We start from the raw sequence: 27137 nt of genomic DNA, 5'->3' as shown, positions 1-27137 counted from the left end.
AACAGGGGGGGGTTGGAGAAAACAAAAACACAAATCTGACTTTAAATATTACTTATTTCATCACGTATAATATGCGATGTCATAAAGCTGTGATATAAATCTACACGGAGTGTGATATGTTGCGAATAAAGCGCGTAAAAATGGTCCGCGATAGGTGCGTTGGAGGCGGAACCCCCTCTCTGAGCGCGCCGTGTTTCTGGCTGAAAGCTAGAGGAGTCACGGCAGCGAGGACAGCGGCAGCACTCACCGGCAGGACTGCTTAACATAGAAGAGCATATAACACAAGTGAATATGTCTCCTCCGTGCATGTGCTCTCACAATTTCATTCCTTGAGACGCGCCATTTCAGAAAAGGACGACTGTTATTCCACACTGGTGAGTAGCCACCACAGCATCCTCCATTTATTAGGCTAATGATAGAGGCATGGCACAATGTGAGTGTGTGTGTGTGTGTGTGTGTGAGGATGACTGAGGTACCAGTGCATGATGAAACACTCCACATGGATGTCATGAAGGCTGGGCGGGAGTAAGGACATTAATTTATGCGCATTCTCTACAGAACAAATTGTGCCTGGGTGAAACAACGAGCCACATGGCACCGGTGTGACTTGTGTGGTTGATTATTTATTTGTATCCCTTTCTCCATCCGCATTTTTCTCTACTGTCGGCCTTATTGACTCGTCATCCCTGAGTCATGTGCAGACAGACAAAAAAAATACCCTTTCTATTTTATGCGCTCTCCAGCCTAAAACATTAATTTTAATGCAGTAATTGCTACTTCTTATTCCCGCCTCTATAATAACTGCAATGAAGGTTACTCAGCATCCCTTTTGGCTGCTTTGTTGCGTTATCTGGATTATGAAACGACGGCCTTTGCCTCATACAAACCAGGCTAATCTGGAAGCGGTAAAGGAAATCTATTAATCACTTAATCCGCTGCTTGGTGAAAGGGGGGAGACATTTTTTTTTTTTGCAACATCGTCGCGTTGAATTTTACGCGCCTGTGATGCGTTTTTATGGAAATATTTAAGGTTAAAAAACGCATAAAAATGAAAAACAAGACGCTATGGGATGCTGATTTAAGAGACAGTGATGTTGCGCACCTTAACCCGCCGCAGGGCGCATATTTGTCCACACCCTTGAATCTTTTCCAATGCTATTTATAGTGAAGTTTATACCGCAGGTGAATAAATGATGATTGCATATTTTACAGGATAAAATTAGACATGTAAACCCCCATCTATCCTCCACCCTTTTTGTGTGGGAGCCGGCGCATGTCTGCTCACGTTTCTTTTTGTATTTTGGAAGTTGATACCCTTCTATTTTTGAGGGCTTTCCCATCAAATCCCAGAGAGCTGCGGAGAAAAGGAGTGTTTGGGTTCCTATGCAAATGGACTCCTCCCTTCAATTATTCAGGAGGCTGGAAACGTGATCGTCTCCGTACCTCGACCTGTCACTGTCCCATGTCAGAGTCTACAACCAGTGCCCCCTGGTCTTATTTTATTTTTTTCTCTTCAGAACAATGACTTGTAATAAAATGATCCCCATTAATTGATTGTGCTGCTCCAGCCAGCCATGTGATTTCCATGTGAGTAATGACTCCGCATCCCCCGGATAAAGCAATAATTCTCTGTATGGACTTTTCCCCACTCAGATTGGGTGTTAAATCTTTTCTTTGAAGCAAAATTATTATTCAAATCATACTGAAAATCTTTCCACAGTTTGGGTTGTTAAATTTAGATTTTAAAAGTTGTTAAATTACTGTCTTTTTCATCTGTCTTGTGTGTAGTGGTGGAAAAAGAAGCCAAATCCTTAACTTCAGTAAAAGTGCCACTACCACATTGTGAAAAATACACTGTTACAAGTAATGGTTCTGCAATAAATTTGTTACTTAAAGTGATAGTTCTGATTTTTTGAAGTGGGGTTGTATGGGGTCTTCATCCTTAGATAGTATATTACATACAGTTAATGTCAGTTGGCACATGCCCAGTTTGGAGAAGTCTGACATGGAAGCTAAGCAGCTATCTACTAATGTGGAGGGGACTCAGAAACAAATTGTCCCATAGAAATATACATTTAAATGTGCACCATATTTAGAATATTTTTATAACTTTATCTTAAAGTCAGACTGATTTCAAACAAGAAAATAAAGATGTATCACTCTTGTCAAGGCCAGACTCCATTGAGAAAAACAGTGATTTAGCATTACTGAACACAGGAGTAGCTGGTCTACTGCTGCCTCCACCAGTCAGTGTTATTTTATGACAAAGGTATTTTAAAGGGTTAAGTTTGATTTGCCAAAGTCACACAACTACACACATTAACTAGCTGATCAAGGCAGCAGAAACCAGCAGCTCCAGTGTGCAGAGAGCTAAAATTACTGTTTTTATCAGTGGAGTCTGGTGGCTTTAATGAAAGCATAGATGATGACCTAAAGCTGTTAACTGCTTCCCTGTCAGAACAGGCTGAAGGAAAAGTAAAGTGGTGACATATTCACGATATATCATATGCTTACTGATACTGATTTTTTTTTTAAGGTGAGATTTATTTAGGTGGTTAAAACATGTCTCGTTGCTGACCCCTCTGCAGCAGTTGATTGCATATCTTCTGTGTTGGTTGGTAAAGTAACAACAGCTATCAGATAAATGCAGTGAAGTAAAATGTACAATATTTTCCTCTAAAATGTTGTGAAAGTTTGTAGAAAGTGCCATGAAAAGACAAGATTCGTGTAAGTCCAAGTACCCTAAATTTGTACCTAAGTACAGTACTTAAGTTAATGTACTTACATTCCTCCACTGCTTGTGTTAAGTTTGAGGTCTTAAAATCAAGGTTTACAAAGAGTCAATTCTTGTCCTCATTTGCTAAAGTTAACATGTTTTGGTTATTCAAAGTTAATTCTGGCTAAAAACCAGTCAGACTACAATTTATGAATGAAAATTAGAGACTGAATGTGAAGACACAGAACTCAAACTAAACTGATGACTAGACTCTCAGTAGCAACTCAAATGTGTTTTCTTAGTGACAAAGTATTGATGCAACCTCTCTCAGAAATTTCACTTTTTTTTGCTGCTTACTCACTGCAATGTTTCCTCTCCTGCCCTGCAGACATTTGGTGATAATGAAGACATAGGCTAAACCACTTCCTCATCACTCAACCTTCACAAACTGTCTCAAACCACGTGGGCGCTTGAACTCAAACACCTTCAAACTTGCAGCTTTGCACAGTCAAAGTTTAAAATAGTGACTTTTTCCCAGCCGCCGGCCCTGCCCTTCCAACCTGCCAACTACTAAAGACGTTCCACCCCTCGCCCTTGTTTGCTTTATCAAATGCCCAAAAACAGCAAGGCCGTCAAGAGAGAGCTTGACGACGATGTCACAGAGTCTGTCAAAGACCTGCTTTCCAACGAGGACGCCTGTGACGATTCCTTCAAGAAGACCTCGCTGATCGTCAACAACCATGAAGGGGAAGGGAAAGAGTGCGATGTGGAGGAAGGGGGCTCAGACGGAGAGGAAGAGGAACGCCCGGCCTGGAACAGCAAGCTCCAATACATCCTGGCCCAGGTTGGCTTCTCTGTAGGCCTGGGCAACGTCTGGAGGTTCCCCTACCTGTGTCAGAAGAACGGAGGGGGTGAGTTACTGTCAGCAGCCCTTGATTCACTGTGGCTGACTAACATACACAGTAAGAGGGGGCAATATGGAAAAACATAACTGTGATGATAATCTTAATAAATTGTTCCAACATTATTCACTAACTTTAAAAAAGTATCATTAAAAAAAAACTGTTCACAAATATATGAAATTTCTGAATGAACCGAACAAACTTTCTACAAAGGATGTTCTTCACAATTGCACCTCAGTATGACTCAACTGTGTACGACTCAAAGAACAATTCTGGTTACTACAATGTGGGTCTTATTTTCGTAGTCGCCACTCATCATTTGAATCATTTTACTCACCAGATTAGTTGCTGAAATCTGGGAATGGGACAAAATATGCATTAAGATGATAAAACAGGTTTTAAATAAGGCAACAGATTTGCCAAATTTCATTAGGCGGTAAAACAGAAAGTGAGAACACCCAAACTTTTAGTAAAAATGACTCAATGCACAGAAAAACTGTGCAACTACGGTAAAGAGATTGAGTCAAAGATGCATCAGGATATTCTGTAAACTGTATTGACTACACTGACTACTTGAGTTTCTTGCCCAGTTTGACTTCTTTAAAGCAACATTGTCAGATTTTAGGAATTAACTTGGTGAATACAATGTTATTACCAATAGAAACCCCAGCCAAAACTATGACACTACGATTCAGGTAAAGCGGAGTATCCTTAAAAGTGAGTACAGCAGTAGAAGAAACTTCATTTAGGCCACTAAATCAACATTAGAATGAACCTGCAGGGGGCTCGATGGAAATGTTTGGCTACCATTTTTAGGAGTTGGCAACCAATTCTTAACAAATAAAAAACAGGCACAGCAAACCTGTATCTCAGACTAGGCGCATTTTAAATATTTGATGCATTAGTGATATTTAAATATTGCTGCTACAGTCAGAACAGGGACCAGACCAGGCTCTGTGCTGGTGTGTTTACTTGTGTGAGAACATTATACTATTTGACTGTGGGATGAAAAGCTGGACTAACCTGTCATTATAGACATTCCTTTATGATACATTTTCATTATTAAGCTGACATATAACTGCATAGTATCCAGAGTCTGAAATTAGCACCTGCCACCAGTCAAATGCAGGTGAATCGTTGGCAGTGGGAGGTAAAATCATCATGCAATCTGCCACTTTTGCGGACAGAGAAAACAGAAAGAATACAGAAAGACACAATTAGTAAGAAAGCTTATGATTGGGCAGAGCTACACATTTGAAAGTCACTTACATCTGTTTTGGAAAAGAAACATTATAAGTCATAGAAACTTTCATGTTTTGTCTGTCGCAGTTTACTGAATTCTAACCGACAACCATCAATAAAAAGACCTGAAGTCACATACATACCCACTCAGTCGTTACTGTACCAACTTGAGGTTTAGCTCAGTGCTGTTATACAAGTTTTGCAAGTGTGTGGTTGAGAGAGAGAAAGAAAGAGAGAGAGAGAGAGAGAGAGAGAGGCTTTTTGCCTGGTTGCAAGCCTGGCAACCACTTTTTTAACAGTTAGTGTTGAGCCCTGTGCAGTGTGTTTCACTTATACTGACACACAGACAAAACACTGTCAAACTAAACACAAAAATGCTATAATGTGACACGAGGGCCAGATGCAAATTTGGATTAAAACAACAACAAAAGACTGCAAAGATTGCATCAGGACTTCACTGTTGGGAGCAGGGATCAAATAGTTTTTCAAAAAGTACAAAGACAACCACTATAGAGTGCTTCTAGTTTCTGAATGTAGAGATCCAAGTCTGGACGCATCTGTGTGTTGTATATATTGCTACAGAGGACAAATGAGGACAGAATGAATTATGGATGTGATTCACTTCCGTGGCTTTGTGGAGGAATAGAGCCGGACTGCATCAGTTTATATATTTATTTATTTTTTGGTCACACAAATGTATCTGCAATTGGGTTTCTATACTTTCAGATACCACAAGCATAGCCTTCCATTTTTCACACCTGTATGTGGGACCAAAATTGTGGGGTGCTGTAACATCTAAGCAATTCTAAAGCAAATGCATTTCCAAAAGTGTTATGTTAAACACTTTTAAGAAAGATCATCCAATTTCCTCCAAAAAGCTTTAAATGTGGAATCTGGTTTTAACTTTTGGACACAAAAAAGGCTCCTTACGATTAGTGCTTTGATGCGTATCTAGACTCAGCATGCACCAAACAGATGCAGGTATGATGTGCACTGTGTCCAGTACTGCCTGTGTAAGTGTGTGCAATGATGGAGTCCTTCCTTTTTTGTACTTGTCTGTTAAAACCAGACTGCTCAGTGACCTTCGGAGTCAACACGAGAGTCATGTGACCATCTGGGTGTCTGTCAGCGTTCAATCTGCAACTTTTCACTGACAAACAACGACCGAACCAAATCTATATAACACTGTGCTGGTGCTCATGATTGTAATAAAATCATCGAACCCTGCTGCAATCAAAACAATATTGCCGACAATTCCCTACTTCACTCGCTTCTTACAGAGTTGTCATGTTACAACGATTGCCCGCTGCAGGGTTAATACTCTAATGTGTGTGTAGGTGTGTATGTGTCCTGGGAAGGTGATAAGGTGCTGCACTTCCCACCTGGAGATTATGTAAAGCCATTGACTGCCTCAAGAAAGCTGATTAAATGAAACTGTCTCAGACAGGTTGTCCAGACATGATATAATCTCTCAATCCAAGTCAAGTTTATTTGTATGGCTTGTCATCATTACCTTCACCAAGGTGTGGTTTGTCTGTTGGTTTGTTCGTTGGCAAGATTACTGAAAAACTGCAGTCCTAGTTTTCATGACATTTGGTGGAAGGGTGTAGCATGGGCAGAGAGAGAACCCATTAAATTTTGGAGAGGATCTGAATCACGGGGCAGAGCCATGAATTGTTTTTCACTATTTTAACATTGCAGGATAGGGCTTTTGGTTTGGTTTACAATGTGTCTGTGGGCTATTACTGAACCACAACAGCAATGGTTCAAGTTATAGTCCAACTCTCTAAAAAGACAAGGAAAAGTCCCCAGAATACCATCAGCATGTAAGGAAAACAATGAAAGAAATCTCAGTAAAGAAAATTAAAGACCAGGAACAGGCTAAGATTGTGGTATGCAGCAGGAGTGGGAATCACCTGAGGCCCCACAAGGCCATATTGTCACTTAAGTTCCAACACTTAATATTACATTTAATATGATTGCTACTTTCGAAATGTTCCAAAATGCTGCATATTGCGATAAAACATTGTGATTTAATACCTTTTTTCATTTGCAAACTATGTCCCCAAAACTCTGTCAAAATCTGTTTCATTTGGGCCATCCAGTAGCTCACTTGGTGGAGTGGGGGCCCCACATACAAAAGGCAATGTCATATTATTTGTTGATATTATTGAAAAAATGATACTTTGCAACCATGTGATGACACTATATTGCCACACAAAATATTGCGATAATATGCTGTAGTATGCAGTAGGGCTGGACTAATATTGATATGGTCATTTGATGACTTTCAGTACAATGTCAAGATTGTTGATGTTTTTTTTAAGGTAGCTGAAAGTGAGTAGCATTTCAAAACTTCACTTATAATGTAACTGTTGTGCTGTTTTAAATGAATGCCTTCTGTGTTTAGTTCAACATTCAATTTGTTCAAAAAAGAAATTTGGAAATAATTTCCTTTTTAATTTTATTTTAATTCAGCAAGAATTTGTTGCATTTTAGTGCTAAACTGAAAGCAGTAGAAAGGCAGAACTATCTATCTATCTAAATCTAATCTAAATATTAAGTCTTCACATCGTTCAAAGTTAACAGTGGTGGGTAGGTGAGGTCAGTGCTCGTTGGGGGGGCTTTGGTTGATGTAAAATGTGATGTATGAAGTCAGGGTGAGCAGCTTGAGAGATTGAAGAGGCATAGCTCTATGTGTGCGTAACCAAAGTGAATCATGTTCTTACAAGTGTGTTGATGCAGCATCCATCTGGTAGTAACTGTTATTGTGTGTGTGTGTGTGTGTGTGTGTGTGTGTGTGTGTGTGTGTGTGTGTGTGTTCAGCTGCAGTCACGACCTCTCGCTAACTCCTGTCATGTTTTCAGGTCTGTTTTAAACAGCTCTGGTCACCCTGCTGTGTTCAACTGTAATTAGATTAAAATGAGGCAGATCTGTGTGTGTGTGTGTGTTTGTGTGTGTGTGTGTGTGAGTGAGTGACAGAGAGAGTATGTTTCTGTAAGTGTGTGTGCTTTATCTTCATCTTTTATCTACCCACACCAGGAACCTATGTGTATCATGTGTTGTGTTCATGTGTGTGTATGTCTGTTATTGCCTTTCATGTACTTATTGTGCACTTTATTTCCTTTTATGGCTGTGTGGCGAGTTCAGAGGGGCCTTTTGTGCTCCAAGTGCTGGATCCAATGATTATTTTCAATATCAATAAATCGTTTTATGTCTGAAATGTCAGAAATCAGAAAAATTGCCAGTTTAAATCTCCCAGAAAGAAAAACATTGAATCTTCTCATTTAAAAATAGGTCAGTCAGTCATTTTCTGTAACTGCTTGTTCTCGTAAGGATTGCGGGGGGGCTGGAGCCAATCCCGGCTGTCATCGGGCAGAAGGCAGGGTACACCCTAGACAGGTCGCCAGACTATCGCAGGGCCGACACATATAGACAGACAACCACACACACTCACAGTCACACCTAAGGGCAATTTAGAGTCACCAATCAACCTGAGCTGCATGTCTTTGGACTGTGGGAGGAAGCTGGAGACCCCGCAGAGAACCCACGCAGACACGGGGAGAACACGCAAACTCCGCACAGAAGGGTCCCCACCCACGGACCGTACCCCAGGTTTCGAACCAGGGACCCTCTTGCTGTGAGGCAGCAGTGCTAACCACGATGCCACTGTGCTGCCTTTTAAAAATAGGTGCCAATTCATTTTCTGTTTGTCAAATAACTCATCGTTTCAGCATTTAACCAATTTAAAAGTCCCCTCCTTGATCTTTCCCCATGCCCCTGAAAGAGTTTAAGCATGTCAGTGACAGTGTACCCATTTTTATTTTTGATATGCCTTCTGTCAACACCTCTGAAACCTTCAAGCAACACTTTGAGGCCAAAACCAGTCGTATAAAATATTTTTTTCAGAAACACAGTGAAACTCGGTAACACATCAAGTCATAAACTTTTGGGAGCTGGCCCATGTTTTGTTTCTCCATTAATTTCTTCAATCACACATTAACTCAAGTAGTATTTCAGGGTTTGTTGATAATAGTAAGCCCTCCTCGTTGTTTATACTACAGGTATGCAAATCACTGACACCTACTCTCGCTGCACATGTAGTGCTGCCAAAAAACACAGAAATGTTTCGGGACAATGCTCAGACCGGATAAACCAGCTACTTACTGTAAGGGATCTGTGTTACAAAGAGTGAAGAGAGCCTGGAAACTATTTTAAGAAAAGATGAAATGCACTCTTATCAGGCTGTTTGCTTTCTCAAAGTGCCATCAAAGTGTTTGCGAGTCCAGGGGAGACTGTCGAGGGTTTTTAAAAGACAATGGAAAACCAGAGGGGTTTTTGATGCTGGCTGATGTCAAAGCCTCTTCCCAGAACGATCTGTGTACTCAGTGAACCAGAATTAGACATTTTAATATTAGAAACCACTTAGTATACAAACACACTCTTAAAACAACACACACACATATACTTCCTTGTCTGTGACCACTCCCATCTAACCCAAACCTTGCAGGATTCAGGAAAGGATGTGAATGAACGTCCTGCCAGATGGAACAATAAACACTGTTGATGCAGGGATGAAACCAATCTGAAAAACAATACACTCCTGACGGACGTTTTGACGCCGTCATCCGTGACTCACAGCAAACATTACAGTACATCGACCCGCCAATGTAAACATTTGATGTTGCCACAAAAGGGGATTTTCAGATCATCGCTGTTGTCAGACCAAAAGTCTAAATTCAAACAGAGCGTTTCTTTAAGAAAAGGCTGTTTTTAACATCAGTGGCTGTGCAGTTTCGAGATGATGCAATGGCTTCTAACACATTTCTGTGGTTAAGTCTCGACGTCTTAACACAGGAAATTCACTTGTGGAAACGAAAAACCTCCCCACGTCATCATGCACACCTTTCATTGCCCTTCATCTAACAAGAAAATAAAGGGCTCATTATTTTAAAATCTGGTCTGATTGATCACAACTAACCACCGGCCATTTCTTCTTAACAAAGACTTTTAGGTTCTCTCGTTCTCCTTCAGCCATCATGTGCCTGGCAGTCTTACCCCTCACGAGTACTCTTGACTGTCACAAGAGATGTGCCCCCCTGTATTTTATTGCACCACACTATTACAGCCTGACTTAATGTTAGTCATTCACCCTGAAACCTTAATTCTAGAGAGGCATGCCGTCTCTGCAATGGGCCTCAAAGTAATCTCACTGTAATTTAGGTAATTTTAGACCTTAGTATATTTCCTGGTTTCTAGAATTATTTGATGCAGCACACACCATGGGGGAGGTATTAGGAGGAGACACACACAGATGCAGCTCAGCAGATACATATTTTTGTGTGTGTGTGTGTGTGTGACAGATACTGATATCAGATAAAGAGTCTGCTGTGTGTTTTTATGTGCTTTTATGCAAATGCATCGCCGTCAGAGAGACATTATGTAGAAGGATAGTTAAAGATGAGGAGGCCACTGTGTTTGTGTGTGTGAGTTTGAATATAAGACGTGGCAGTTAGAGATGTGTGTGAGCATGCGTGTGCCGCCCATGTGCTTTCAGGAACTTAAGAGGTGTCACCTCAGGCTCATAGGTGTCTAATGAGTTTCCATTCTTTGCATGTGTTTCCTGAAAATTGTCTGTGTTGTTTTGACTGGCAGGAGCATACCTGGTGCCCTATCTCATCCTGCTGGTATTGATTGGCATCCCACTGTTCTTCTTGGAGCTTGCGGTGGGGCAGCGGATCCGCAGGGGCAGCATTGGGGTGTGGAACTACATCAGCCCTCGGCTGGGGGGCATCGGCTTCGCCAGCTGCGTGGTGAGTCATAAAGTAAAAGTATAGCAAAAGCATGAAGAACTGACAATAGCAGCATGGAAACAAAGTAGTGAATAATCGGATTAAGTCGAATACTTGCATGAGACAACTATCTGGTACAGATAATGTACTTTTTAAGCATGTCAGCTGAGAAAAAGTGATCAATATCTGCACTTGTAAGGAAGGAAAATCCTCATTTGGATAGCTGGGCTCAATCCCTTGTGATCAAAAATGATTTGGAGCTAAATCCTGATACTGCTCTGTTGATGTGTTTCCAATAAATAATAAATATCACAACTTCTGATCAACCCATGTCAATTCCAGGCTTAAAACATCAATTTCTGGCTAGGTCGCACCCATTTCGTGTTTAATCCCCACCCACTTCCAGTTAAACTCTGTCCACTCAGAGTACAGAGTTGGGTACTGAAAATTGAGTTGGGTGAACAGATACAACTACAAATACAGATAATGGTGCACCCACTCATCCCTAGTAAATAATAACTATGCTCCTGTAATAAATGAAATTTAAGTACCAGTACCTGTAAAATAAAAGATTTCATTACAAACTGTTTTCAGAATCTCTCATGAAAAACATTTTAGACTAGAAGTAAATAATGCAATATTTTAAGAAGTTCTATATGATATTGAGAGCAAATCTATGATTCATTGATTGTCTGCATGTTGAGGTGGCTGAGTCAACAGTGCTATCACTTCGAACGGTGCTAACAACGACATGTTAACCGTGGGGTGAACCTGAGGGTGGGGGCTATGCTTTGTCTTGATATTAGCAAAAAACACCGCATGAGTGCTGTGCAGAGCATCATGCAGAGTGATGGAAATTAGTTAGCCAATAGGATACGCACACAGTGACTCACATGCATGCACAGCCACAACAAAGAAGATAAGATTACAACACACACAGATGTAGCTTGACTTCATTCTCTGCTCAGGACGCCTTTACTCTCTTATATTTTTTCATAGCAAGTAGTTGGCAGCTGCTTTATTAATGCTTTAAATATCATGTAGAGCTTCTCAATCAAAAGATATATGAACAATATTCTACTTCTTAAAAAGAAGCCATTTTTGATCTTAACATGATTAGGGTTTTTTCTTTTTTTCACGTTCAATGAACTGTGTCAATTGGAAACATTTGGAACATACACAGTGTGTTACAAAATAAGACAACCTAAATTTAACCTGAAACCACTTAATGGCAGTTCTGGTATAAATCATAAATCTAGCCTTGGAAAAATTATCTGCAGTAGAGGAAGTGATGTGGTGTGTTTTCAGCAGCAGCAGCAACAGCTTTGGGTCAGCAACACTGACGAACAAAACAAAAACATGATGCTAGGGCACCTCTAAAGAATGCAGGAACCGAAGTAGTGACACCTTACTGAGAAAATAAAGTCACATCCCTTTATTAAGAAATAGAAAAATCAAAGCTCTGACTACATGTAGACCAATGTCATGTTTGTAACCATTTCTGATGATTTAAAACATCTTAAAATAAAAAAATATCTATTCACTGTTTTTGGTTTGATGTGTCTGAAGTTACCTCGCCTCTCTTGCCTGCAGGTGTGCTTCTTCGTGGCTCTCTACTACAATGTCATCATCAGCTGGAGTCTCTTCTACTTCTCCCAGTCCTTCCAGCAACCTCTGCCATGGCATGAGTGTCCACTCATCAAGAACAAGACCAGTACATGTAAGACACCATCCTATTATATTTTAGAATAAGAAGCCTTTTATGGTGCTCGTTCTGTAAACCACAGGCAACACAGTTAATCTGATAAGAGGTATTCACAACATAAGGGCTGTAACTTCTTACCTTTTTGTCCATAGATGTGGTGCCAGAGTGTGAGAAGAGCTCGGCCACCACCTACTACTGGTACCGTGAGGCCCTGGACATCTCTGACAACATCTCTGAGGGTGGAGGACTCAACTGGAAGATGACCGTGTGCCTGCTGGCTGCCTGGTCTATGGTTTGCCTCGCCATGATCAAGGGAATCCAGTCTTCTGGGAAGGTGAGGAGGATATACTACTCTGTTAGCATTATTAGTTCTGGGGAAAAGACACAAGTTTGAACAGTTCATAAATGGCTTACTACAGCTGCCCTGCAATCCTGGCAGCTTGGCCTGTATAACTACTCCGATATAACTCTTGTACCCTGGAAAATGTGAAACTGTGACAGAAACAAAAGGCCATTTCTTGCCAAGTGTTTTGGAAAATCCTCTCACACATAATTAGCTCGCTTTAAGGTAGAGGCTTATAGAGTGCAAATTGCATTGATGCCCGGTCTAAAGACGCTGCTAAATGACTACTGTAATGTGACTTGACAAATTTTTCTAATGATACAGTCTCAGATATGACCCCTGGAGCTCATGTGATCTTGTGTGGGATTTCTGGCTTAGCTTACTTTATCTTAGTGTAGCTAAAGCTGACAGTAGCGTGACTGGTATCCGGAAGGATTAGCCAACTGGGTAAACGTTTGCTTGCAAACTCACCCCGCTCCTTCTCACTTTTTACAGGTGATCTTCATCATTCCACACCTTCTCATATCATATGACATGTATTAGCTGGTGCACTTCCAAGGTTACAGTCAAGCTTGTGCTAATTGGAAGAATCTTCCCAGAATAAGCTTTGATGGGGAAGTCATTTGATTCTGGTATTATCCCCACTTCTTATCTCAAGTCTGGGCTTGGTTACAACAAAGTGTGCGGTCAAAATTAATACATTGTATTTCAGGGATCACATTTTGTTGGCTGCGATAGAGTAAGGTCTTACAGAATTTGAATCAACTTAACTTCGTGAAATGAGTCTTTGTAATAGTGCCAAAATCATGGATACTTAACAGATCTGCAGCTCTATTTTAAGTCTGTTTTAGCTCATTATTTTTGGTTTTACAGCACATTTACTGTATAGGTCTGTCCCAGCTGCATTCATCAACTGCTGTAAACAACAGTTTTTTACACAGAGTCACTGACAAACCCACTTATTCAACCTGCCTAACACCAAACGGTGGAGAAAGTGGAACATCTGGCCAGATGTATTGTACAATACTGACTGGTAAGACACAGCAGCAATCAGCATTTCCTATATTTTTGCTCATTTGTAAATCTACAGCCAGGGATGCTTAATTAGGGTCTATCACACATACTTCTTTGCTATTGGTTGAGGCTGCAACGTCGCTGGTCAAAGTTCACCTGAGCTGAATTCCACAAGATGCAAAGATGCAAATTTGCTTGGTCCCTGGGGGCAAATGCTTTACCCACCCCTTCACTTGCATTGAATGAAAGTGAACAGGAGGCAAAAATTCAACAATGTTCATTTCATGCATGTGTGACTATGCCCTTAAAACTGGGCTAAAAAATTTAGGTAAAAAGTACTTCAGCTTTGCAGAAAGTAACAGTCTCATATGTGCAGACCTTTATTACACAGTAACTATTTTTTGTAACTGAGTGGGAAACACTGGTGTCACCAGCAAAATGAGTTTTCCCACCTTTGAACCAGACATTGTCCTTAACTCAGGTCTTATCCAGACAGCTGTCTGCTGTTTGCTTGGCTCCACTGAGCCCTCGTCTTTTGCCTCCCATTCAACATGCTGCAGACAAAACAGCAGAGGTGCTTTAATCTCAGCCTGTGCAACGGTGGTTTTGCAGCGCGAGACAGTCTCATTTCCCTCCGTCTGCCTGGCAAGAAATGTCACTGATAACCACATTCACTGTCACAATCACGAACACAACTGCCACTCTAATAATTTTCAAGTCCCTCACAGCCATGAAGAAAATAAAATGAAGTGCAAAGATGAACAGTTATGAAAAAGAAACAAACGTCGTATAATTGTGAGGAGCCAATGAGAACCACCCAAGCTGCTGGTTTAATTGTACAGTTTGAGCCAGATGGTCGTCCTCCAACTACCTGGTTTGTCTGGATGGCCTTTTCAGTTGGCCAGAGTAGAAATGGCCATGAACTTTCCCTTGAAGGGGCCAGTTGGAAAGTGTCTTTGAAGTTTAATCAGCACTGTGTGGCACAAAAGAATATTAATGCCCTCTCTCCACACATGCTCACAAAAGCCTTTTCCAAGGAATATCCCTACCGCGATCTGCATTTCTCTCCCTGTGTGTGGGTGGGCGTGAAAGGGATCAGGCCATTTTTGGTTGCCATGGTTATACGCGCTCTTTTGGCTTGGCTTGATTGTCAAGAGTGTGGCCAAAGGAAAGAGAGGGAGGAGGCACGATTGGTTTATGATGGGGAAGAGAAGGGGCTCGCTAAAATGATGATTAAATTCTTCAGGATTTTTAAGTTGCTGAACATCATTCAAAGTAACCATTTTTATGCCAAACAATATATTACATTATGTAATCTTTAAAACGTAAAATTATCTTCAGATTACTACTTATTACTAAGAATCTCGATAACTGCGTTATGGGAAAAAAAAATCTTTTTGTATCAGTTTATGAAGATAACAGTGCAGTTCTCAGAGCATGACCTTTGTAAGAAGCACATGCTATCTGCCATGACACATAATATTTCAAAATAAAAGTCTCCTTTTTGATATAACGTTGGAGTGAGGTTACAAATGAGCAGATTATCTGTTTATCACACAAAAAAGCAGCCTGTTTGGCTTTGCGCTGACCAAGGTCACGGCTGTATTCTTAAACAAGAGCACAATGCTGGGAGGGTTTTATCAGAAAAGTAGCTGACAAGACCTGCAGCTGTCAAAATCTTAGATAAGAATTGCTTTCCAACTAGAATAATTTGCTTTATATTTGTGATTAATGTTGGTTTTGGTGATCCTTGAAAAAAAAAAGAGCTGCAATGTACCATTTCACAATTAATAACCAACTGTGCTGTCGTCAAGAGAGCAAGCTTTAAAACATTTTGTTGATAATGGAAAAAAGGATGAACTTTGTGGTTACTACATGCCCAGTGTGGTTTCCTTTGGAAGTAGAACCTGTCATGTTCCAAAAAACGCTTCATTATCAGCTAACAAAGGGCGTAGAGTCATATAGTAGACATAGAGAATAAGAAAAACTAGTGTTTCAGAGAATAACAGATTACTAACAAGCCATTTTCTGCCTCCAGCCACTGGGAGAAACTCATTAAACTACACAATTCCTCACTGAACTTTCACATATATGAATGGATCCTGCTTTAGGTTTCCCTCTAAGATGACACATTACACAGTCTCTCTCAGAGCTACATATGGACCACCATGTAGGAGACGCAGCGTCTCTGAATCACTAACTTTGCGTATGACTCAACCTTAAACCATCCCCCACTGACTGCACCCACACTCTACCGCCGGTCGTGTAAATCGACGTGTCACAGAGTAGCAGCTGAGTCAGGCCTCTCACTCTTTAAGTAGTCTTCACAGACAGAGAAAAAAAAGACAAGAGGCCCGCTGTCTAATTAGCGCAGAAATTGGACAAAGGGACTTGCACAAGCTCAGCAGCTACCAGCTCTGGCCTGGGACCCTGCTGGTATCACTTACACTTTCATGGTACATGAAGTCATCGCTACTTTAAGATGTCTTGCCATTGTCAAAAATACCGAACAGAAAAGGTTCAAGAAAATATGTCCCACTTTAAACATAAATAAGAAACAAAAGAAATAAATTAAATCTTACTTTCACCAATAATGAAATGCCATCAACTTTAGAACTGCTCAGGTTTCACTCGCTTTTCTGCATAAGTTCATGTTTCTGTGAAATGATCACGAGCAACACTGCATAGATAGTCCGGCAGTAAGTTCACACCACATTCATTTTTACAAGTTTCTAAAGACACACACTATCGTCTGGTGTGTTTTTTTCTCACAGGAACTGAAGAGCCGTTATTGTCATCTCATTGCCATGATTTTTTATCGCTACTCAGTATCACATCTGTACTAGATTGGGTTAAACTTAATGTGACTTATTTTGAAACTAGTGAATTGGCATCAGCCAAAGACAAAAAAAATAAAAATAAATGCAGCTTATTTTGATTTTCAGCATATTGTGACTGTGAGAAACATATTTTGTACTGAAAGTTTCACATATTTGACTGTTCCAATTATGCATCCATCTAAGACCTGCACTCAGAGGAGGCGTAAGACATCTAAAACCCAGTCAGAGTACAGGCTGAGCAGCGCATGATGTACACTTTACAAAAACTTGCTCAAAGTTTAGTTCACACAAATAATTAAGTAGATCATGTTCATATTTCATGACTTGAATTTCAAGCTTAAGTTGTAATTGTTCCAACTGGTTTAAACCTGTGAAACCCTTAGAAAACTGGCTTTGAAAAAATGGCAACGAGCGAATGAACATAAGCAGGAAATGACCTGGAAGAAGTGATAAAATAAAGTAAAAATTATAAATGATAATAATGTAGCCTTTTTTTTCTCTAACCTTAATTTAAATGTATAATTACGTGAATTCTAAATATGTCTCTTGATATTTTTCCCTAGTTATTTTACAGTTTTCTCTCTCTGTATCTTTTTAGTGTTAAATTTCAGGTCATTTAAGTTGCTTTTTCCCATGTTTCTGAAAAATATTAAATCTATGTGGTTTTAAAGTTGTTGCTAATTTAGCTGTTATTCTGACTTGCATTTTCAGAACTGGGAGACATAGTTTGCATATAAATGTAAGATTTTTTTTTTTGCAGCATCAGTAGCTGTATTGTTGTTTTGTTCACTGTTCACCAAAAACATATGCACTTTCAATGAAAGTTCATGCACAGCACCGAGGCTGACTGCAGAAATTTGAACTAACAGGATGTTTGGTCTGCTTACAGGTGATGTACTTCAGCTCACTGTTCCCGTACGTTGTGTTGATTTGCTTCCTGGTTCGGGCTCTGCTCCTGAAGGGCTCCATTGATGGGATTCGACACATGTTCACACCCAAGGTAATGCACGTCTCAAGCCAGCATTTGTGTAAGCTGTTGGAGAAGAAGTTCAGAGACATGATGCCACTTGCAAGGGGGGGGGGGGGATAAAACTGGTGTTTTACTTTGGGGTCATGATTTGCAGTTGAAAAAAGGTAAATAATCACAAAATATCTCAATAGATTTTTTCTCAACACCCAGCATATTGTAACAGGTTTAAACTCACAATAATAATAATATCGAGTCCCACCCCTAGAGTCCAAGGTAAAGTCTTTAAATGTTTTGTTTTGCCCGACCATGAGTCCAAATTTAAAGATATTATTTATCATCATATATGACAAAGAAAGCATGAAATCCAATCAATTATTTGTCTGGACCTCCCAAATGCAGCAACACTACTGTCATTTCCTTTTCCTGAATATCCTCAACTGAACATAAGGATTTTACACGAAGCAGCCACTGTTGAACTGAATCCAGTGTTTAAAAAAAAAGGTGAACTCAAAATTTAAATCTGAGCTGTAATAGGCCGGCTCCTCGGCAGCAACAGGCCAATGGCACCTCGGGCTGTGGAATCATGTCACCATGGAAACAGGAGTTACTGAGGCTTTATGTAACCGAGCAGCCGGAGAGGCTCGTCCGCAGCAGACTCTGTCTGTCTCATGTGTCTGCTCTGTCTCCTCAGCTGACATCTTACAGCTTCAAACAACACGTTCTGCTGCCTCCATCTTCAGTCAGGGACATCAAAGTCCTGCGTCTGTGCTCACAACAGTTTGAGACCTTTGTAATAGAAAACTACGACATCAAAACTGACAGGATGCCAGGTGTCGTTTGGCAAGAGTCCTCAAAATATATAAAAAAAATACATGTTAATATGCTTTATTTTTTAGATAAGAGTAATGGATATAATGGAGTTAATGGTTTATGATGGGTATGCCTTTTAAAGCAACTTAACATGAACACATAAAAATTCTTGCACCAAAATTTGAACTTTTGAACTTACAGCTTTAATTTTAATTTTCCTAAAGAGACTTTTTCTTGCAGCCATGTAAAACGCTGAATGGAGGCCTTTGCTTTAAGCATATAACATAAATATGTAAGAAACGCTCAAAATTGCTCACGCTAGCTCAAATGAAACACCCAGTCATAATTGCCTTACCTGCAGTTGAATAAGTATAGCTCAGATATCTGCCATAATTTACAACATGATTTTTTTATTTTAAAATGTCAAAAAATACAAACGAGCTCCATATGAGAAAAATACCAGACGACCAAAAAATATTCAATTGGGACATACAATACTTGTGTATGGCAAAATAATCCCAATGCAAGGTCAATTTATTTGCGTTTTCTGCACTTTCTATCACATGTTGTAGTCCATCTGTGGTTGGAACTGGCGTACGTGTCATTGTGCCCCTCACAGATGTGACCCTCTTAGATATTAACACAACTAGAGACCCTCTTGCAATTGGATCACTCCAGCGGCAATACAGCCAGGGGCATAAAGTGGAGGTGCCAATGGCCTCTTCCCTATTTTCTACCCCGCTACTTCCGGTGCCTTTGCTTGGACCACACCCATCTGCAGATGCGACCTTCCTTTTAATCTCAGCTACAAGTTTCTCCAAATTTTGAGTGGGAAGTTATCATGTTGACATGCTCATTTGGTGTCACTAGGACCACATTTTGCCTCAAAAAGACCCACGAAGGGAAAACAGTACCAGCCGTTGTGACGCTGTTCAATTCTTTAAAGTAAACTGTGTTTCTAGACTAGCCCAACTCTGCCTGTGTTGTGTTTTCAGTTGGAGATCATGTTGGAGGCCAAGGTGTGGCGAGAGGCGGCCACGCAGGTCTTCTTCGCCCTGGGCCTCGGCTTTGGTGGCGTCATCGCCTTCTCCAGCTACAACAAGCGGGACAACAACTGCCACTTTGATGCCGTCTTGGTGTCTTTTATCAATTTCTTCACCTCCGTGTTGGCCACGCTGGTGGTGTTCGCAGTGCTGGGCTTCAAAGCCAACATCATGAACGGCAAATGTGTCGCACAGTGAGTAACACGAGCTTCCTCTCACACTGAGGTGCTGCATTTCTTGTAGACCATCAGAGAGCCAATCTGCAAGTTCAGTTGTGAATGTAACTCACAGTCAAATGGTGATTTTTTTTGTTATTTGAAAGGCAAAGCTGCTTCGTATTATTTTCACTCTTTAGACGTTGAAAAGCAGAGCAGGATACAGTTTGGGGAGATAGTTTAGAAAGAAGCTCTTGCAGAATTTAATCCAATGATATTTTACTCTTTTAGACCCCTATTCAGTCTCTGTTCATTTTTTCTCTAAAGTATTTTGATGTATAAAGTTCAATTTATCAATTACCATACCACCAAAAACCAATTGCTGTAGCAACTGTAACTGAGCATGGATGCATGTTTGTCAAACTTTAGACTGTGCCCATGCTGAAGAATCTTTCCAAAAAAACAAAAATGCAACAACAAAAGATAAAAGATTGTTGGAACAAGAGTGCTTAACTGCCCTAACACGAGCTGCAGTTGTAACCATGTTACTAGCAAATTAACTATACACTATTCATTGTTTGTTTGTTTTTTGGTGATGTTTTTTAGGAACACCCACAAGATTGTGGCGTTGTTGGGGAACGGCATTGAAGAAAGCCTGATCCCCCACCACATCAACCTCACTCAGGTCAACCAGGTCAGTGTGGAGGACTACCATAAGATGATAGAGATTATCAGAGGGGTGAAGGAGGACCAGTACAATACTCTGGGACTGGAATCCTGCAGCATTGAGGACGAGCTCAATAAGGTATATGCACATGTTAACACATCCAAATATCCATTTTAAGTGTTGCTTTTCTTACATGAATATGGTAAAACACAAAAATCAGTACAAAAGATAAACATGTAGCCTGATGGAAACATTGGCATGACCACTTTTATCAGCTGCTATGGCTTATGCTGGACTGTTTTCATGGAAATGACAGCATGATAATCCAAACAAACATTAAAAATAAACAAAATGTTTGTTCATCAAATTTGTAGAATTCAATGTAGTGTGCTACAAGGAATTGTATATCATTGTGTGAATACACTGTTTGCTTTTTGTGCAAAAACGTAGATAAGAAGATATCTCATATTTGTATCGTAAACATGAGGTCACCACTAGCAGCCGGTTAGCTTAGCATACTGTGGTTTAGCACAAAAACTAAGTTGGAAATGCCTCAAAAGCGAAAAAATAACACTAAATTTCATTATTGTTCTGTACAAAAATTAACATGGAAAAAACGACACACTGTGTTGAAAGAGGAGTTTTGTGCCAGACTATTTCTTGGCTGGCTGCAGTGACTTCCTGGAGTCTTGTTGTCGCTGTAAGCTAGCAGGTTACTTGCAGTGCCTTCATTTCCTCTCACCATAAAAGTGAAAAAACAGAGACCTGAGGTTTTGTTTTAAAATTGGCAGGGACACTTATGAAATGGGGGGTTAGAGATCATCCACCAGAAAACTATGGGTGTAAAAACACTTAATTTCCTGCAGTCTGGTGATTTTTAATTCACAAATTGATGATGGAAATGCCTTTAATTTTGTCAAAAAAAAGTCCTCTGCTAAGTTTATGTTTTTTTGGAAGGTCAAATGCACATTCTAAATATTTAGGGGGCTGTCCCACCTACACCCCCCAAAATCTACGCCTATGGAAGAAACTATTCTTTTTATACATTCACTAGATCAGCACATCATACTCACTTTTCCACTACTTAAATTTTATGACGTTAAGCTGCTGTTAAAATCTAATGCTTTCTTCAAGTGTTTCACAATAAAAGCTCTCCAGGAAAGGGAAGGGATTATGCCTACTGAACTGCTCAGAGGGTTTTAATGTGAAACAGATGAGAGAGTTGAGTTTTCAGTATACTTAGAAATCAAGGGAATTAGAAATAAAGGTTTATAAGGTTCCCAAAAGTCACCCATCTCAAATATAGATCACTTAGATAAAATAAAGTCCCTAAGTCTGACTATGGATTTATAACTTCTTTTTCTCTCTCCCCTTTATCAGGCGGTCCAAGGCACAGGCTTGGCCTTCATTGCCTTCACAGAGGCCATGACTCACTTCCCAGCCTCACCCTTCTGGTCCGTCATGTTCTTCCTCATGCTGGTTAACCTCGGCCTGGGCAGCATGTTCGGCACCATCGAAGGAATCCTCACTCCGCTGATAGACACTTTCAAAGTGCGCAAGGAATTTCTCACAGGTGAGGGACACCTCCAAGTATCTCTCCTCTCAAAATGCGAGGATCAGATTAATTCTGAATGATGACTATACCACACACATTAACTCGCTCTGTAAAGTTGGGGTGACTTTACTATTTTTTATAATTAGAGGAAGTCAAACAGCTTTGGTGTCCTAACCTGCAATTTGAAGGTATTTTGTGGAGTTCTGGAAAGAGATTGTGATCCCTGTGTCCCCACAAATGTTGTGGGTGCAGGATTTATGGAGGCGGTAATGGCAGGAAATCTTGCAAACTTGGGCAGATGCAAGATTGCAAGAGGTTTTTTTACTTTTTTTTAACAAAAGAAAAGAAAAACAGCTTTTGTTTGTCAGTGCAACAGTAAAGTAAAGTTTTATCGCACAAAGTTGGAACAATGGCAGCATCCTTATCTAACACTAAAAATGAACCTTAAGAGTTTCTCTTGTGTGTCTGCATGTACTGTAATTACCAACCTGCTCCTCTCCTGCAGTGGGATGCTGCGTGTTGGCCTTCTCCATTGGTCTCCTGTTTGTTCAGCGCTCAGGGAACTACTTCGTGGCCATGTTCGACGACTACTCGGCTACTCTGCCTCTGCTCATAGTGGTCGTACTGGAGAACGTGGCAGTCGCTTGGATCTACGGGATTGATAAGTAAGTGCAGGGTGTCAACAGGTAGCAGACACTGAAATTGTGTGCTTTTCAGGGACTTCTCAAGATCATTTATAACCAAATTTAGGACTGATTGTTGGTCAAAGGAGCTTTTTCTCATTCAAGCTTTGCAGATAAGTATGACAAAGCAATTAAAAAATAAATTAATTAAATCAGATAAAATGTTTGCAACCCTTAAGAGGGTTGCAGGTAATTCCCAGTAATTCCCCAATGAATGAATTATTAATAGAAAATAAGGAATGTATAACAGTCTAAAATGTGTGCATTACTAAGTAAGGCATAAAGAGAGACGTTAAGATGTTAATGTAATGTATTATATGTATTCTATCAAATTCCAATGAAATATCTGTTAAAATAAATGGTAATGGCCACAACAATTGTATTTCTGTAGTTTTGTTTCAAATATTTCTGTAAAACAATCATTAAAACCTAAAATCGTACATTTATATCTATATATTTTAACAGAAAGCTGAGTTTCTACCTGATATGAAGTAATGAATAGCTGTAAAAAGTTACAGTTTGTTCTCATGTCAGGTTTCTGGGGTTTTTTTTCTACATGCTGTGAATCATTCCTGTAAAAACAAACTGTGACTGAGAGTTGCGACCTGAGATGTTTAACATAAACCCTTTGCCTACCAAACACTATTTCTGGAGGCCACTATTTCTGGAACCATGTACGCAGCATGTAAAGGCCATCAGGTTTATAATACCATCATATCATGAAACTATTGTTAACTCTTTACCACAGACATCTGATCTCACCTCCTGCTGCGTCGCTGTTTTCTCTCAGATTCTTTGAAGACCTGAAGGACATGCTGGGCTTTACGCCGTACCGCTTCTACTACTACATGTGGAAGTACATCACACCCATCCTGCTGCTGGTTCTCCTGTGCGCCAGCTTCATCCAGCTGACCATGACACCGCCCGGCTACAGTGCGTGGAAACAGGAAGAGGTGAGTCAACATCTCCGGCTCGTCTCTCCTGGGACGAGGGTTCAATGGGAGTGGAAGTTCTCCCAAACCTGGAACGAGTAAAAAGACAATTAAAGGGTTCAAAGTAAATGAGGCAGCGGCTAAAAATGGGGGGAAAAGGCAAAGTTTTTACATGTTCAGGCGTCCTTAAACTCTCAAACAATCAACAGGATGTGCAGTCGACCACAGAGACATTCAAGCACCTGTTTGATCACATCAAGAGAAAACTAGTCATTTCAAAAGCCTCAGGCCAAATGGGACAAAGTGTCCCTGTGTGCACTCCTTAATTATCTCAGCTCATCAAAGCAGCTAATTAGACTCACCTGCTGAACTGAGCCTCACCGTGAGATGGATTTACCTTACCTGAGTGAGCAGTGATTGGTCATCATTGAGTGCAGACTCCTAATGCAATCAAGCAGACACCTGGAATGAAGTGGTGAGAGCAGGGCTACAACTACCAGGAATATTCCTAAAGACAGAGAAATCTATCTTTATCGTTAAATGTTTTACAAAAAGGTGTGTAAAATGCCCCTCGTAATTTCCCCAGAGACCAATGTGACATCTCCATATTGACTGGTTTGTCCAACCAGCACTCTACAAGTCAAATATATTCAATTTATAATGATATGGATACACAGAAAGCAGCACATCCTCACTTTTGAAAATTTTAAGCTCATGAATGTTTGGCATTTTCCCCGCATACAATAATTTTCTGTTGACTTTTTCTCATTTCATAACTCAGTATCTTTTAACAAGGCCTGAAATAGAGACTACCTTTGCTAAAATAATAAAACATTTATAGACTGAAAAAAAATATAACATCGGTCTTCAGGGAAAAAAGCAGAGGAGCCATTTGAAACAATAAAATCCATGTATGTAATATTTATTTACTGTTTGGCCATCACCTGCTGAGTAAAATGATAAGGAGATGAGGTATGTCACAACCTGGATGGCTTTTTGAACTAAACACTGGGTATGTATTTCTGTCATTTAAAGTTTTGTTTGGCAGAATCTGGAAAAAAGAAGTATAATAATAATAATAGAAATACAACCTGCAGTTCTCCTCTCTCTGTGCCAAGCCATGTATCCCATGCACAGATTTAATTCATTTTATTTTATTGTAGAGTTGCACGGCAAATTTGTTCAGCCCCTCCATGCCCAAGTCTCTCTCTCTGTTAATCAGACCACAAATGTGATAAGAATTAGCTAGCTTGCCATCCTGCAGTCACTCTGCCTCGCACCCTGCTGCAGTGGACCCCTACAGACGGCAGATATACTGGTTTGAATTTGGCCAGCACAAACTTCCCCAATACTGGGTGTAACAGTCAGCTGGTGGCCAGTGGAGGCGCCGGGACTAAGCATGTAACAGCAGCAACAGAAAGTTTGCTTTTCCCACTCGCCTCCTGGTTAGGTCGTCTGTGGGGGCAGAGAGTGAGGCAGAGAACACATTGTGTGTCTTCAAGACTCTAGTTAATGTTTGTACATTAAAGTGAACGTGAAGCTGCAGCTGGGATCCTTTGGCTCTTGTTTGCAGAACGCTCACATGCTGATACTGACACATTTTTGTCAGACCCTCTTTGAGACTCTTTTTTTGATAGGTCAGGCTTCCTTTTTTGGGTGGCTGTGCAGTGTAGGTCGTTGCTGCCAGTGCTGGAATAGAAATTCTTGCTGCAGGATTCTCCACCACTGAATCAGGCTTTTACAGAAGCAAGATGCATGCGCATCTGCACTTGTAGAACAGCCAATAGGAAGGCCTTCTCTCTTAAATAACCTGTGATTGGCCCAAGTCTCCTGTCATGGGCTAGATGTAGAAGATCTGAAGCGAAGATCTGAAGCGAAGATCTGAAGCGATGAGAAAAGTCTCTTTTTTTTTTTTAGTCCTTGAATCGCAATATGCCCAACGTGTATTCTGAAATCCATAATGAAACTGACTACTCCAGCTTTAAACTTTAAGGTATAATCACTGTGAAATTCCAAAATGACAGTTCAACATTTGACAACAGTTAACAACTTGCTGTTTCTCTCATGTCTGTGTCCTTCAGGCCAAAGAGCTGACCTTGCGCTTCCCTACATGGGGCATCGTTGTCTGCATCTCCCTGGTGGTGTTGGCCATCATGCCGGTCCCCGTGGTCTTTGCCCTGCGTTACTTCAACATCATCGACGAGAACACTAGCGGCATCTCTACCGTCTCCTACAAAAAGGGTCGCATCATCAAGGAGACTGCCCGGCCGGGGGAGGATGATGACACCAGCCTGATCCAAGGCAAATCACCCAGCGAGGCGCCCTCGCCGATGCCCGGCAACAGCATTTACCGCAAGCAGAGCGGCAGCGGTGGTCCAGATGCGGACACCGCACCAAACGGTCGTTATGGTATCGGTTACTTGATGGCCGACATGCCGGACATGCCCGAGTCGGACTTATAGACTGACTATAGTAAGCCCTGCCCGGCCATACCGGCTGGCCACTCCTCCCCTCCACCCCTCCGCGTGCGTTTAGTTGGTATCATACATGTATATTTCAATTGTACTGTATATTCTTTGTAGATATCTTAGCTGCTGTCTTATTTGTCGTCTCTGAACCTTATATGACTGTCCACCTTTAAAAAACTAAGGTGTGGGAATAAATGTCATCCTTGTCTAACCTTTCACCCATCTGCTGCGTCCCAAACTCATCTCTAGCTCCTGCTCCCTCCCCCTTGCGGGCTCCTCCTTGTAGATGCTACAGGAGAGAATATGTGTGAGCAATAAGGTGGACGCTCCACCAGGCCTACTTGAACAAGAATCTGCAAAGAGGAGTCTGCAAAGGGGAGTCTGCAGAGGAGCGGGTTAGAGGGGTCATCTTGGGACTGCACCTGTGTCTGTGGGCAGTGTACATCAAGCCAGCTTCAAGTCCTGCTGTAAAAAATGGTTGTGTACATTATGATCCCTAACTGCTGACCAATATGTCCTGAAATGAGTAGCAGTTTAGCCGCTCCGGATGGCGAAACGATGCAAGATTCAACAGGTTTGTCATGTTGAAAGTTCAGGTCAACCCGATCAAGCAGTGAGAGGATGGCCTTTGAAAACCACTCCCATGATTGTTTGAGACAAAAGTGTGCCTACGTAATTTATATTTGTTTATAGAATACATGATGGACGTTGTATATTTAAGGTATTCTGTAAATATAATATAAATATTATAAATATATTTATCTTGATAGTTTGGATATCAGAACACCATGTTTTTAAGGTTCAGAAGTACTTCAAATCCTTAACCTTTGTGTCTTTGTTTTTTACTAATGTGCTGTCAATGTTTGTGAGGACCGAGTCCTCCTTGTAAATATTTTTTTTTCCATGAAATGGCTTCAAATGCATCTTTTTTTCCCCAGTCAAAATTAAAGATCAAATATGGTCCATACCCTGAAAGCAATGTGATTTTTTTTTTGTCTGTCTTTTGTCTCTTTAAATGGCAGTTTTTGTACAGGCCAGATAACAGGTGGTTAACAATGCATGTCACAACTGTGTCATTAAATGAAGAAAAATATCTTAACATAAATAACAAAAATGCCACAGTATTAAACATACAATATCCAACCACAAAAAGCTAACTGTTAAGAAATGTACACTGGAAAATCAAACTAAAAAAAAAGCTATTTGTATTTCTCTAAAATCTGTAAATCAAATAACTAAAAATTGAATTTGAGTACTTTTGTAAAATAATGCTCTGAAAGCACCATGAATAGAGCCATCA

The 27137-nt window shown here is 40.5% G+C and overlaps 1 protein-coding gene across 1 annotated transcript; it reads left to right on the top strand.

Annotated features, from left to right (window-relative positions):
* Positions 1–235: 235 nt before the first annotated feature.
* Positions 236–26804, top strand: slc6a15 (solute carrier family 6 member 15). Its single transcript, XM_042495826.1, has 12 exons — positions 236–374; positions 3105–3627; positions 10516–10673; positions 12246–12372; positions 12510–12691; positions 17444–17554; positions 19330–19571; positions 20139–20337; positions 21580–21772; positions 22260–22419; positions 23228–23390; positions 25451–26804. Exons 2-12 carry the CDS (start codon positions 3327–3329, stop codon positions 25829–25831), a joined length of 2217 nt encoding a protein of 738 aa, XP_042351760.1. The 5' UTR covers positions 236–374; positions 3105–3326; the 3' UTR covers positions 25832–26804.
* Positions 26805–27137: the final 333 nt, after the last annotated feature.

The sequence above is a fragment of the Plectropomus leopardus genome, chromosome 11 (assembly GCF_008729295.1).
Source record: "Plectropomus leopardus isolate mb chromosome 11, YSFRI_Pleo_2.0, whole genome shotgun sequence".
NCBI lineage: Eukaryota > Metazoa > Chordata > Actinopteri > Perciformes > Serranidae > Plectropomus > Plectropomus leopardus.
Note: the sequence above shows the minus strand (reverse complement) of the source record. Positions and strands in the feature narration are given on the sequence as shown.

Coding starts and splice junctions, on each gene's coding strand:
- slc6a15 (XM_042495826.1), top strand. CDS start 3,327: ATGCCCAAAAACAGCAAGGCCGTCAAGAGAGAGCTTGACGACGATGTC. Junction 17,555..19,329: donor GACACATGTTCACACCCAAG/GTAATGCACGTC, acceptor TTGTGTTTTCAG/TTGGAGATCATGTTGGAGGC. Junction 20,338..21,579: donor TTGAGGACGAGCTCAATAAG/GTATATGCACAT, acceptor CCCCTTTATCAG/GCGGTCCAAGGCACAGGCTT.